The sequence below is a fragment of the Rhinoderma darwinii genome, chromosome 4, assembly GCF_050947455.1.
Source record: "Rhinoderma darwinii isolate aRhiDar2 chromosome 4, aRhiDar2.hap1, whole genome shotgun sequence".
Taxonomy (NCBI): Eukaryota; Metazoa; Chordata; class Amphibia; order Anura; family Rhinodermatidae; genus Rhinoderma; species Rhinoderma darwinii.
Window position 1 is genome coordinate 337,447,659 of NC_134690.1, and position 15,726 is coordinate 337,463,384.

At 38.6% G+C, this 15,726-nt stretch overlaps 1 protein-coding gene across 3 annotated transcripts in view; it reads left to right on the plus strand.

The window, feature by feature from the left end:
- Positions 1–15,726, plus strand: part of GRM1 (glutamate metabotropic receptor 1) — a 314,004-nt gene that overhangs the window by 68,029 nt on the left and 230,249 nt on the right. For all 3 annotated transcript variants that reach the window (XM_075862858.1, XM_075862859.1, XM_075862857.1), the window contains exon 3: positions 2,178–2,427. In XM_075862858.1, the coding sequence (XP_075718973.1) occupies positions 2,178–2,427 (250 nt within the window). The remainder of the gene's footprint in view (positions 1–2,177; positions 2,428–15,726) is intronic.

A 15,726-nucleotide genomic window follows, 5' to 3' on the forward strand; every position in this document is an offset into this window, starting at 1 on the left:
CAGTAATTAAGAGGCTATGTAAACCTTTGAACACTTTTTTTTTGTTTTTGATTAAAAAAAACACTTTAAGCTTTTTGAGATACAGCTTTTATGTATCCTAGGTAAATAGACGCTGTATCTTGTGCTGAAAACCGAATTAAGCAGCGGGACTGATGGCTTCAGTGACAGCAAGTCCTGGGTGGATCCACCTGTTATCGATCACATCTAAATGATGAACTTAGATGTGATCGATAACAGCTGGATCCTACGTGTTAGAGAAACGCAGGAACCGCTGTCACCAAAGCCGTCAGTCCTGCTGACCTGACGAATTTGGGATTTCAGGGCCAGATAGAGCATTACATATCTAGGATACATAGGAGCCATACCGTATCTCAAAAAATAAACATTTAAAAAAATAAATAAAAAAACAATTAAAAAGTTGCATTAAACAACATGATACATTATTAAACCACTTATTTTTCACATTTTGGAGTGCTGCAAGATTTCTATTTTTATATACTGCCTTGTCCTTGGATCTGGACGACTTGCTTGGCACCTACACATTTGTTTCTAGTGAGTGCTGCTGCTTTCTATTGCTATATATATATATATATATATATATATATATATATATATATATATATATATATATATGTATCTGGAAATCCCATTTATAGAGGTTCTCCTATCAAAACTAATCAACTAGAAAATAGTGGTAATATGTAACATTTTAAATTTGCCACCTCTTTGGGTCTATATGTACCCCGAAATCTCCAGTAAACTAACATTGTAGTGGCAGCACAATACTGAGGTTCAAACCAAGCTACCTACAAGAAGATGCCACACACTCTTCATATTGCACCTGTCTCAACACAATTGTCGACAGATTCTGCATGATGACTTTGAGTGTCTTAATAGATCCAAAACAGACAGTCTGATTAAAAAACGCATAGAAAAATAGAGATGTGTTTAATCACTAGGGAAGACGAGGACTTACAAAAGCTTTAGACAAGAGGTTAATATCAAGGTCAACCGTAAGATGTGCACTGTTTATAGTTTTTACATCCATATGAATGTCTGTGTTGGTTTCCATGTGTCATCCGTGTTTCACGTCCATTTTTCTCCTCTACAAGCGCTTCCTGATTTAACTTTTCTTTTTACTTCTGCGTTTCATTAGCAACTGATCCGTTAAAAACGGACAGCACACTGATGTTATCTATGTGCTGTTTATATTTTTTCTCGTACCCGTTGAACAAGTCTGTTCCATAAAAACAGACCAGAATAAGACATGCTGTGAGTTTTTCACTATAGACACTGTCTCCGTCGAAAGAAAATGATGTGTAAATAGCGCCATTGACTTGTATAAGTGAGTGCGCAGTCCGTTGTTAAAATGGAGAGCACACTGACAAGAAATATGTAACTTCTGGGGAATAAGGCCTAAGACAAGTGCCTTGTTTGAAATAGTATTACAAAAACAACCTGGACTCATCATGCTTTTCAATGGTGTAATTTTAATGACAAGAAAAATATTTCCTCCTAGGACAGGAACTTTCCTATACAACACCAATGGGAAATTCTCACTATAAACTATAGTTAACAGTTATTGGTAGCCGTTATTACAAATGCATCCCGTGAAGAAGGAATACTAATGAATTATAGAAAGAAAATTTACCAAAATACTCAAACAGGGGGCTCGAACAGCAGCGAGCGAACAGTGAAGTAACTTTTCTATGCTTTGCTATGACCATTCAGTAATCCAAAACATCTGATAATATGATGCCCATTAGGCCTTGTTAATGCTGGAATAAAAGAATTTTACAGTAATAAAGTTTATAGTTTTCTTTTCAAATTGGAATATATTCTTTTACTATTATTACCTTGCCTTGTATACAGTTAAGTACATGGTGGGCTTCTTTAGTTCATTTATATTCATATGTTAAAAGTAGTTCTAAGCTCCAAATGTCCTTATATTTTTAATGTCATGCCTTGGGCAAGGATTTCCCATCAGAAAGAATGTAGAATCATTTTTCGTTTTGTTATGTTATGTGCAATGTTCGGTTCAGTGGGTCAGGCCAATTCAAGCTCTCAGATATGTCAAATAATTCGAAAGTATATTAATTTTAAATGCTGCAGACACAATATAGGAAGACATGTTCAGAAGCAGAAGACACTAAAGTCATTTTAATCTTATTTTATAGGAAACTATGGAGAAAGTGGGATGGAGGCTTTTAAAGAACTTGCTTCACAAGAAGGACTGTGCATTGCCCACACGGACAAGATCTACAGCAACGCAGGGGAGAAAGGTTTTGACCGACTACTCAAAAAACTTCGTGAGAGATTGCCAAAAGCAAGAGTGGTGGTATGTTTTTGTGAGGGAATGACAGTACGAGGACTACTAATGGCAATGAGGAGATTGGGTGTAATCAGTGAATTTCTGCTTATTGGAAGGTAAGGCCATTTTTCGGATTATCTTTGCAAATTATCCATGAAATATGCTTAATATTTGATCAATGTGATTGACTAAAATAAGATAGTAACAGATTGTGTGGATTTCTTCCTATAATTTATCTAAACAAATCTGGTAACAGATTGTTATTTTTAGTTAGATATTTATTTGCATTACAGCATCTCACTGATGTGGCAAAGTCAGACCAGCCCACCAGAGTACCAAAGGCTCATCTGGTCGGCCCAGGCTCTGAAACAATGATGAGCCCCTATGAGTCTCCATTTGGCTAGCTTTGGAGCCAGTCTCTGGCCACTATGATCTATGGGTCGATTCGCAAATAACCTATTTGACCATATCAAGTGTGTTTTATGATGACTACAAAGTTTATGATGTAATTAAAGTAGATGTTCCAATACTTTGTATAGATGGAGGAGGGGCCTCAAAAACATTTCATCTTTTGGGCCCGAAGAACCTCAGTCCAACACTGAAACAGAGTATTAACAGAGCGGATCATTGGGATATAGATTCATTTTTCAGAGAAGTAAAAAAGATTGTCCTTGTGCCTGTGGTTGCAATGTCCAATCTGATGGCCCACTTCGACCCTAACATGTTAAATCTAATTTAGGTTAGAGAAGTGATGAGGCGAATGAAGAAAATACATGTTGTCACCAGAAAATAATAATAATAATAATCTTTATTTATATAGCGACAACATATTCCGCAGCACTTTACAATTTAGAGGGAACATGTACAGACAATATTAGACATTACATATTGACAAAACTATTTACAATTCGAACAAGAGGAGTGAAGACCCTGTTTGCAAGAGCTTACAATCTATGCGGAAATAAGGGAGACACAAAATGTACACATGAAGCTGCATGAGCCGGTCACCAGCCAGTATCTGTGTATGAAAGACATGAAGTGCATTAAGGGGCAAGGAGTGTGGGGGATACTGCTGGTCAGGTCTGTTGACTAATGTAAAAGGGGGACCAGGGAAATTAGTCAGATTAGGGACAATATACATTAGATTAGGGACAATATATATTAGATTAGGGACAATATGCATTAGATAGATCTATTAACAGACCCTTTTTTTTATCAGTAAAAGGCAGCATAGTCTCCTTAAGGCTGGGTTCACACGACCTATTTTCAGACGTAAACGAGGCGTATTATGCCTCGTTTTACGTCTGAAAATAAGGCTACAATACGTCGGCAAACATCTGCCCATTCATTTAAATGGGTTTGCCGACGTACTGTGCAGACGACCTGTAATTTATGCGTCGTCGTTTGACAGCTGTCAAATGACGACGCGTAAAATGACTGCCTCGTCAAAGAAGTGCAGGACACTTCTTTGGACGTTTTTGGAGCCGTTTTCTCATAGACTCCAATGAAAACAGCTCCAAAAACGGACGTAAAAAATGCTGCGAAAACGCCGCGAAAAACGTCGCGAAAAACGCGAGTTGCTCAAAAAACTTCTGAAAATCAGGGGCTGTTTTCCCTTGAAAACAGCTCCGTATTTTCAGACGTTTTTGGTCACTACGTGTGCACATACCCTAAGAATTATTGCTACATCCATTTTGCTGTATGCAGCCTGGATCGATTTTGTTGCTTATTCCGAATGAAGAGAAGCAACCATAAACCATACACCTTCACCTCTGTGTTTTACTATCTATGGTTAGTAGAGGTTATATCTTGCTCATAGGACATGTGATATAACTTCTGCCTGTTCAGCCAGAAATATATAACTTCTATGATCTAAAGCAAAACAGGAAAAACACCAAGTGAGTGAATACTTTCACCAATATATGACTAATAATCCTGTTTCTGATTAACAGCAAACATGAAGAATATGAAGGACAATACCTATATGTCAATTACAGTTTGAAGGAGTGAATTCTAATTCCTAATAAAGTATCATTCTACTATTTCAAATATTTTTAACATTGGTCATAACTAGAGCATACATGATTCTAAACATGCTGGTTTATGGTGTTCGGAGCACGTTTAGTTAGTGACTCTCACTCTTCCTAATTAGAAAAGACTAACTACCCTACTGCTAACCTACAGTAGTTTTTGAAAATTAACATGCAATATTTTTTAAGACAGGCTTCTTAAACTAAGTATTTATACAGGTTCAGCCTTCAGTTAGATGATGCCCTGTGCAGGATTATTTTGGTGGCCCCCACCCTTGCACAGACACTATTGGGGGGAAATATTAGAAAAACCCTCTCAGTATCATCCCCACCAGTCCTTAGGAACCTCAAACGACTGTGTGTCCTGCACTTCCCCCTCTCTCTGGTTACAAAGCACAGGAGTTGTAAGAGCCGTCAGTATGAGCTGCTGACGGTTCCTGAAAATACTATAAAGAAAATGTAAAAAAAGATATGGTGCAGATGACTAGTTAATACAGTTGAAAAAAGTGTAAGTGAGGGGGGCAAGGAAGTAATCTGAGGTGATGCCGGGCAGCCATTTTATTATCACCAACGGCGTCCCGTGAACTGGTAATGTCATCTACCCCAAAGGCCAGCCCTATGGTTTTAAAGACAATTAATTATTTTACTCCATTAACAAATTATACTCATTAAGTAATGCCTAAACACATTAACACACATAGTAATATGCAGTGTAAGGGATCGTAAACAAAGCTATTGTAATGCATTTTCTGAAACAAACAAAAAAAATGATGATGAATATGCATGCAGATTTTACTGATATAGCCTTATGAAACAATGTTATTTTTACAACTTTAATCAATAATTATGTTATTAATAATTAGCAACAATCAACAATTATTATTTTGTTAAAATATGTGTTAAGAAACGCCTATTCCCTTAAAATTACCATGACTACGGTTCTGGCTTCTGGGCGTGTCTGTTTTACCTTGAGCCTATCTCTTTTGCCTGTTCTTCTGCCTGTCACGTGTGGATTAGTATTTAATCCCACCTTCGTCCACCTCTCCCTTGCTTGTGATTCTCCTATCTTCTGGTGTCCTGATCAAGTTCCTGACATTTCCTGCACTTCTGACTTCTAGACCTCATGAATACTGACCTCGGCTTGTCTCTTGTTTACCCTCTGCTTACCAATTGTGATTATCTGCTCCCGGCTGGTTTTGACCTGTGCTTTGCCAGATTACCCTTTGATCTAGTTTTGGACTTTCAGTTAACCCTCTGGCTGTCTGGTTTCCAGCTCCGGTTTGCCTGCATTTCACCTCTAATCCAACACAGTACTCTGCTTAGACAACCTGGATTCTAAGCAGCTAAGACCATCCCACCTTGCGGTCGGCTCTGGAAAAGACCTTAGAGTAGACTTAGACTCTGTCGATGAGTGGTTACGGATTTGAGGTTGCAGTTTTACATGCACACTCTCTCCTGGCAGACTCCAACAGCCTTTGGAAAATCGCTGAAACTTGCATTTCCATAACAATATGGTTCTCCTTTAAATCTTTTCTTTTTTAAATATATGGCACATGAGTGAGTGATGTTCATATGCTCTAATAGGGCACATAGACAGGGACTGTCTTTATGAGACAACCCCTTTAATTTATGAGTAAAAGTAAATTCTGTATGGCACATTAAGGGGGCCCTTTAGTTTTATATACATTCTTTATGGCGTTAAACGTTGCTCTAATTGCTAATAACCTCCAGATCGCTGAAAATGTTCTTCATGTTATTTGAGTAAAGATTTCAGTTTTGGCTGCTCACTCTCAACAACAAAATTCCAAATAGACGTCTTTTACCCACATTGTAAAGGATCTGCCAGGTACTACGTCTGTGTATACTCCCGGGATTAATCAGTCGACACCTGAGACCAGACCTCTTAGACTGACACCGGCTCCCGCCAACCAGGGTGGCAGGCTCAGGAGTGGGAGAGCCTATCGCGGCCTGGTCAGTCGGAGTTAGCTCCGCCCCCTGTCCATTTATACCTGCCGTGTTCTCTTCCTCAGTGCTTGTTATTCTTCTTGGATTCCTGGCCCCACTGCTGCCTTGCTCCAGCCTGCTTCTGCCGTGCTTCTGCCTAGCTTCAGTTCCGCTTATCCTGCTTCGCTTTGCCCCTGGCTTGCTTCCTGCTCCGTGCTCTCGTTGGTATACTCCACTACATCCTGATCCTGACTGGCTCATTCACCGCTCCGTTTCCTCGCGGCGTTCCGTGGGCTACTGCCCCTTCCCTTGCGTGTTCCCTGTTTGTACTCCCTTGCACTTAGACAGCGTAGGGACCGCCGCCAAGTTGTACCCCGTCGCCTAGGGCGGGTCGTTGCAAGTAGGCAGGGACAGGGCGGTGGGTAGATTAGGGCTCACTTGTTCCCTTCACCTCCTTCCTGCCATTACACACATGTTTGACATGTAATATCCCCGATGTTTCGTTTCATGTTGTCCTTGAAAGAGTTTTTCATTTTTTTGACCTAGAAAGAGTGTCAGCCAACATGGAGGGCACAAGGTATTTGGTTATACTTCTTTAACCAAACAAATGGTCTTTGAGGGATTTTCTGTGACAGCTACTGTACATAACATTACCATGTTTTTCAGAGCAGAGGTACTATGTATGTTGTACATTCTGGAGATGCTTGAGTTGACAATTTGCCAGCAAGAAGTTGCTTGCATTTTATTACACCTATGTTGGGCTAAAATAAAGGGAATACAATATGCATTGCTTGTTTACAGTTATGATAAATTTAATGGAAGGGATAACATCAACATTAAAGCTGACAGTACAGATAAGAATGATTATGTTAAACAACGTTAGAAGTTCTCTTTCTCCACACTAGCTATTCTCTATTAGTATTCCCCTGTATTGAGCTAAAACACAAACCTATTAAGACTGGATAGTTGCCTGTCATTACATGCATTTCAGATTCATTTTGACTATATTAGATAGGAGGCAGAGCTGGACATTCGAAAAAAACTATAATGCAGGGGCCACTTAACTGATGCTTTGTATAGGAGGACCTTGATGGATAGTCTTTGCGCAAAAAAAAATCTGCAATGGTTTCTATTTCAACAAGTTCCAAATGTTTTATGCATTATATATTCTCTCTATATGGTTATTCAGAAATTCCTTTTACATTCTGTGTTAAAATTTAAGGTGGATATCCAGTCATGAACTAAAAAAATTATACGTAAGTCAGCACTTATAGTTATAGGTGATTCTACCCTGCTATTTATTTTCCACAGTGCTTGCTGCTTGGCTGCTTTTAGTTCAGCTCCATTAGCTGTGATCTGTGAATACTGTTTACCTACAGTGGCAACGGGGAGTCTAAGGTTGTCTAAAATCCACCTCCTGTCTCATCATTCGTTCAGACTCCTTTTCTGTTACACCCACTGCAACTTTGCCTACTCACATTGGCTGCTGAGTATAAACACAAGTCTATCACATGATCACCATGAAGTCAGTGCATGAAGTACTAATTTCCATTACAGCAAAGGAAAAATTATTATAAAGTTATAAAGTACAGACTGCTGAATCACCAGTGAGAATGAAAGATTATCAGCAGGAGCATGGAGAGTAACTTTGAATTCACCACTTTCTACATTTCAGAAATAGTGAAATAATTTATATATATTTTTTTTTTACACCAGCAATTTATAAACATCAAAAATCTGAGAAATAATATTCCTTGAACAATTTGTGTCTTATCCAATAAAGGGTCATCACTTTTATATTTGATTATTGATTAAAAATGTTGCCATTGCAGCTTCCTTGACTGTCAATAAAATACATACTTACAGTTTCCTATCTTCGAACTTTTAGTCTCTACAATGAGCAGCACTTAATTTATGATTGCAGCTCAGTTTTTCATGACCTTTCGTGGTGCCCTTCTATTTGCGTTGCAAATTAGCAAATCTGTCAAAATTAAGTTATTTTCATTCCACAGTAATAATATACAGTTCATAGGCTTCCACATCTACTCCTGTTTCCATGCAGATAAAAGTGTTTATTTTTTATTTTTCCACCTTTAGAAAGTTGTTACAGGATATGATTACTAACATATATTTTTGTAGTTGGACATTTATTTCAAATGTGGTTATGTGTTATTTTTATATACTCATTGATTTGAAGTAAATATAAAAATATATACCATTATTTTTTATTTTATTCATTAACTTTTTATTGATATATAAACATTTAGTACAAAAATTTGTGGTTGTACACATAAATCCACAACACAAGTAACAAAAGACACACCAAAAAAAGGGGAGTCACACTATATCTGCCTAAATATCCTTCACAACATACCATAAAAAACAAAAAACAAAAAAAACCATAGATATCTATAGAGTCGCATTTGATAGAAGGAAACCAATAAGTAAATAACAGGTCACATTATTTTAGCTAAGGCCTCATGCACACGAACATATTTTTTTCCTCCCGTAAATACTGGTGTAAATACAGGTCCTTTGTCACACGTATTCGACCCATATTCCACCCGTATTTACGGACCCGTGCCTGTAAATACGGGTCAGGTGTCACCAGTATTCCGCCCATATTTACGGACCCCGTTTTCTCTGCACTAATCTGCAGCCCCTTCTCTCTATCAGTGCTGGAAAGAGAGAAGGGGCAGCCGTTTCGTGCACAGTTTCCGTAGTGATTGAAAGTAAAAGAAGTTCATACGTACCGTTATCTTGGTGACGTGTCCCTCTTTTGACATCCAGTCCGACAACCCGGGATGACGCGGCAGTCCATGTGACCGCTGCAGCCTGTGATTGGCCTGTGATTGGCTGCAGCAGTCACATGGGATGAAACGTCATCCCGGGAGGCCGGGCTGGAGGAAGAAGCAGGTAAGTTAACTTTTAATACTATTAACTCCAGCAGTAGTCACTGTCCCGGGTGCTGAAAGAGTTACTGCCGATCAGTTAATTATTTCAGCACCCTGGACAGTGACTATCCCGACATCGCCTAGCAACGCTCCCGTGATTACAGGTGCACACACACAGACTTCTATGGGCCTGCCCGTGCTGAAATAGGACATGTTCTATATTTTTCAACGGCACGGGCAAGGTACCCGTGGCCAATAGAAGTCTATGGGCCTGTAATTACGGGCCGTAATTACGGCTCGTAATTACGGGCGTTTTTACGTTCGTGTGCATGAGACCTAAGGAGGTAGACCAAGTCTCCCAATGTTTTTCAAGGGAACACTTATGCTTGTAACTGGAAGAAAGAAGTAATTCGTGTTGCATATAATAATGAACTTTAGCACACACTTCTGTCATGGAAGGAATATGAGTAGACTTCCAGTCCATGACTATAAGTTGTCTTGTTGCTATTAGGACATGAGATGTTATCCATCTATAATATAGGGGAATCTTTACAAGGTTAATGTGTAATAAGGCTAGTTCTGGGGAAGGAGGTAGTTAAATAGAGGTAACAGTTGACAGTAACTGGAAAACCAGAACCCAACAAGCCTGGATTTGCGGGAAAAAGCACCACACATGTGATAGTGTACCCTTTTTAGCACAGCCCCTCCAGCACATAGGGGAATAGTCAGAGTATATATGAGATAACCTATCTGGAGTAAGGTACCATCTCATGTGCAACTTTTTTATTTGTTCTAAATGGTTGACACAACGGGAGGTACGAGTTGACCATATCAATTCTTTATGCCATTGGTCAACAGAAAACTTCTTATTTAAGTCAGATTCCCATCTATGCATATAAGCTAATTTGTCTAAAGACGAAGCAGTGTTGAGTTGTTTATATATTATTGCTACGCCTTTCTCAAACTCTTTTTTTTTGCTGTATGAAATTCAAAATTTTAGAAAAGGGTAACCTGCCATACGATATGGAACAGGAATTTAGCAAACATCTCATCTGGAGATATTGGTAAAACGCTTCTTTAGGTAATTGAATGTTACAGATAAAGTGATCAAAGGGGAGCAGTGTACCATCTTTATATAAAGCTCCCAAGTGTCCAATTCCAGCAGATTTCCATTGTATGAGGTTTAATCCAGGAATGCAATATTCCAGGGACCTCAATGAGATATAATGAAGAGGGAAATCTATAATTATTTTTTTTTATCAATATTTCTTTTTTCCGAGGTAACCAAAGCCCATGCTGACAGGGTAGTTATTATAGAAGATAAAGGAAATAGACTTTTCAACTGATATTCAGCTTCCAAAAGTCTTCTAAGGGAATGAAAGTTTTTTCTATTGGTACCCATCTATGCATAGAGTCTAAAGACCACCGAATCCCTCAGGGAGTCTACAATTGCTGCCTTATTATATAAATAAATGTTAGGGACTCCCAATCCTACAGGATACCAAAAACATTGTTGACTGCGCTACTCTAGGGCGCTTTTTGGCCCATATAAAGTCAGATACCATAAGCTGTACTTTCTGCAGCATAAATCTTGGGAATTTCATTGGAATGCATCTAAATAAATACGATAATTTTGGTAGATATATCATCTTAAATGTGTGAATACGAGCTATCCAAGATAATTCTAGCTTATTAATTTTATCGAAATCTGACTTAAAAGATATTAGGAGGGGCTTGATATTTTTTATAGGAATAAGGGAAGAAGGGGTAGAAAGGGAAATAACTAAGTATCGAATTCCAGATTTAGCCCATATAAAAAGGACAGATATCTAATATCTGACTCTCCAGTAGGGGTGGTACATGAATTGGGAGTATTACTGATTTTGTAGAATTCAATTTCTAATATGAAACTCGCGAGAATTGAGAAAGAAGACACATAACTGCGGGTAAAGAGTATAAATGCTTTGTACACATAATAACGTCATCGGCATATAAGCCGATGTTATGAGATTGTGAGCCGACTGTAATGCCTTGTGTATCAGGTGAACAATGAACGGCCTCCGCCAGGGGCTCCATGACTAATGCAAAAATAATTGGTGAAAGTGGGCAACCCTGGTAGGTGCCGTTCGAGGTCAGAAAAGTGGGAGAACAAAATCCCGAAACCAGAACTCTGCATTAGGAGAGGAGTATAGAGACATTATAGCCTGGGCAATTGGGCCTTCAATAGCAAAATTAAAAAGCACCGACTCCACATATCCCCAGTGCATCCTGTCAAACGCTTTCTCAGCGTCAAGAGAGAGGAATACACTGGAAGTCCTGGACAGCTCAGCCACCTGAATAAGATCAATCAGCCGGCGAGTGCCATCTTTACTCTGTCCCCCAGGCACAAAACCGACTTGATCTGGAAAGATCAAAGAAGGAAGGACAGAGTGTAAGCACATTGCCAGTAACTTTGCGTATAATTTAAGATCACAATTTAACAAGGAAATAGGCCTAACATTTTCTAATTTAGTGGTGGTTTTTCCAGGTTTGGGTAAGGTAGTTATAATAGCAGCCAAATTTTGCAGACGGGACTCTACCTATGGATTTCCAAGAGTCAAAAACACGTAGGTATGGGGATAATAATTTAGAGAAAACGTGAAAATATTCATTTGGGAGAACGTCTGGTCCAGGTGCTTTATGAGGTTTACTAAATGAAATTACCTTTTGTATGTCTAATAGAGTAAATGGGGTATTAAAAATTTGAAATTGATCCTCAGAAACCCAAGGGAGGTTAATAGAAGATAAGAACTTTTGAATCTCTTCTAAAGAAGGTTGAATTATGTAGGGGTCATCTTGCAAATTATACAATTTAGTATAATAGGATGCAAAAGCTACAGCGATTTTCATAGGGTCTCTAATTTGTTCAAAATTGGAACCGTCTAGATATTCAATTTTAGATCTAATAGATGCTTGTTTAATTCTTTTGGCCAACAGTGCACCAGCTCTATCTCCAATAGTATAATATTTTGCTTTGCATTTTTTCATATTTTGTTCATATTTGTAAAGTAAATGAGAGCGTAGGGCATATCTCAAACTAGATAATTTTGAAGAGATATCAGTAGAAAGGGAACATTTATTTTGCTCCTCTAATGTGGCAATCTTAGTTATAAGGGATATATAGCATTAATAATGAATATTTAGATTTAACGTACAGGGATTTGAGATTTAAGAAAATGCCGCTACCATCCCACAGTCCCATTTTGTTGTAATATGTAAAATGTTCACAACTGATGCATTTATGTATTGGTCAGTTTATAATGTGTACGCAATTAACTTCAATGTAAATAGGAAGTAATAATTAAAATTATTTTGGAGAGATGTGATTTACGCTATGTTTACTTTCATACTGAGGTCAATGGAGTATGGATCTGATAACTGATGCAAAAAAGCTTCAGTAATCCTACTGTTTCCTCACATAAAACCATGAAAATTACACATTTCTAAAGAAAGATAGTAATTTAAACAGGCCCTTAAAGGGGTTTTACACAGGATGATTATTAATATAACGCTCGTTGATGATAATTGCCCTGTGTAAAGAGGGGAATGATCAGCAGATGAATGAGCAATCGATCATCTACTAGTCGTATCGTTTTAAAAAAGTAAAAGATTATCGTTGTCGGCAGCACATCTCCCTGTGTAAACAGGGAGACGCACTGCCGACATGATAATAATGTATGGGGACAAGCGATCAGAGTAACGACCGCTAGTCCCCATCTATAGCTCTGTGTGACAGGAGCAATGTCTCATTGATCCTCGCTCGCTGAACCGGCCGCTTATCGGCCCGTTGTAAAAGGACCCTTATCCTCCTAATTTTCTTGCCTTATTAAAATGGGTTGTAAAGTTTGGACAACCAAGTCTCATCTTTTAAGGTAACTTTACAGAAGAAGATCTGATCTTTTATTTGGATTGAGAGAGCAGGATGATCAGTGCCTGCACCATCAACATTTGATGTCAGCTGTAATATACAGCTGACATTCCTTCAATGGCTGGAGATTACGGGGTGCCGATGGGTTGGCATGCCAACAGGGGGTCTAACAAAGTGTAACACTGACAGGCATTATATATTGCAATACAGGAGAGAGGGTCAAATGCTATATATAAGTCCAACTTTGAAAACAAATATTTTTTCTTCCCACATTTTAATTACGCACAAGTTAAAAAAAACTATATAAAAACTATACTTATATCATATCGCTGCAATCATTACGGCCCAAACAATCAAATTAACACATTATTTACGTATACGGCACTGTAACGACATTTTTTTTTTAAAACATCCTGACATGTCTGTTTTAGTGAATACTTGTATTTCCCATAAAAATAACAACTTTGAAGCATTTTTTTTAAAACTTTGCACTGTTCTATTCCTCTGTTATTCCACCTGAAAATGTACTTAATTCACAACTGGGTGTTACACTTTTCCCTACACCGTCTCACTCTGTCAGTACTGATTGGACAGTGTCAAACTGTGCAGAGACAAAACCCCAACAGGGAACACCCAGTTGTCAATTCACTCATACATTTAATTCATACATTTCTAGGAGGAAAAGTTCTAAGAAAAGTTGCTCCAGATTTGTGATATTATAGGGAATACACAAAGTTACTAAAACAGACATGTCAGTAGAGCTGACAGGTTCTTTTTTTAAGGGGTTAAAGTGGTGTATAAGATGAGAAACAGTTCCCTTCCTGTCCATGAGCTGTATCTGGTATACAGCAAAGTCCATTCACTTAGCTTAGCTGCAATACCAGACACAGGCCATGAACAAAAGTTGCGCTGTTCCCGGTGAGATTTTCTGATCTTCCTCTTCGACTGCTTCCGCTTCTGATACCTGATATTGATATCCAAAATTGGCTGTTGTCCGGCATTGAGTGTATTTCTGACATTATGGAGCGAACTCATCTAATGGCATTTCATGATATATGTCTGAAGTACAACATACCCCGTAGGGATTTCTATAAATTCTTTAGAATACGTCATTTGTTGAGTACATTGCCTCCTCTGATTGATTCCCCTAAAATGCCTTTTGAATTGTCATTCACTAATCTGGATAAAAGATGCAAAGGGATATCAAAAATGTATAAGGTATTGTGTGAGGGTTTGCTTCGGGAGGAATTTCCTTGTCTGGGGCATTGGGAGAGAGATCTGGGAATCCCTATAAGTACGCAGCATTGGGAAGCCACTTTCAATCTACCTTGCTCTCTCTCTAAGTGCGCTACACATTTGGAAGCGTCTAGGAAAATAATGTATAGGTGGTATTACACTCCTAGTCGTTTGTCGCGAATATATCCAACATCATCAGATAGGTGCTGGAGGTGCCTCACTACTAAGGGTACCATCCTCCATATTTTCTGGGAGTGTACAGTATTGTCCAGCTTTTGGCAGCAAGTACAACATTTCTTACGATCTCTTTTAGGGGTTGACATTCAGCTCGCCCCTGCTCTAGCCCTACTGCATGTGGGATTGGTAGATTTCTCGCCGGGTGTCAGAAACATACTTTTTCATGTATTGCTGTCTGCAAAAATATTGATTGCAAAATACTGGAAATCTACAAAAGTGCCTAGTATAAGTGAAGTGATCTTATATGTTAACAATAATTGTGTTATGGAACGCGCTTTAGCCTCTATTCAAGGGTCCTACGCTCGTACTTCCTTATGGGATCAATGGACTGACTCTACCTACTCCGACATACTCTTATGATTACCTTAGTCGAATATGTGGTCAATTTGTCGTGTCTGGATCCGGAGTTTTGTTTGTTTGTTTATATGTTTCCTTTTTTTTTTTTCTGTAAAAAATTTGATCCTTTTCCCAATGCTTTGTTTGCAATGTTTCATTGCTGTATGTAATGATTAGATGTATACTGGATCAATAAAATTCTGTTTATTAAAAAGAAAGTTACGCTGTTTCTGTAAAAAAAAAAAAGTTTTTTAATCTCATGATCCCCTTTAAAGGGAATGTGTTGCCAGAAAAACATGTTTTTTTTTTTTTAATTAAACATTTAGTGTGTAGGTGATTAAAAATTGTTCAAATTTTTTTTATTTTTTTCACGAGTCAGGAAATATTATAAATTAGATTCTAATTTATAATATTTCCCATTGCTGGTCACTAGATGGAGCTATTCCCAAAATTGCAGCATTGCAAAATTGGGTAAAAATCCCTCGCTCTAGTGAGCTCTCAGCATCCCCCCCTCCTTTATCCTGGCTAGTGCCGGGATAAACGAGGGGTTTGAACGGTCTAACCTCCTACACTGTGTGTCGCCATTTTTTGAGCTAACACACAGTGTAGTAGGTTTACATACAGTAGTAAACGTACACAAACACGAAAATACATTGAAATCTCTTACCTGCTCCTGCCGCCGCGGCTCCCTCCGGCCCGTCCACTCCGTCTGCTGCCGCTGGTCCAAGTGCACAAGTCCGGAAGCCGCGACCGGAAGTAGTAATCTTACTGTCCGGCCGCGACTTCCGGTCCACAGGAAAATGGCGCCGGACGGCGCCAATTTCAAATTGG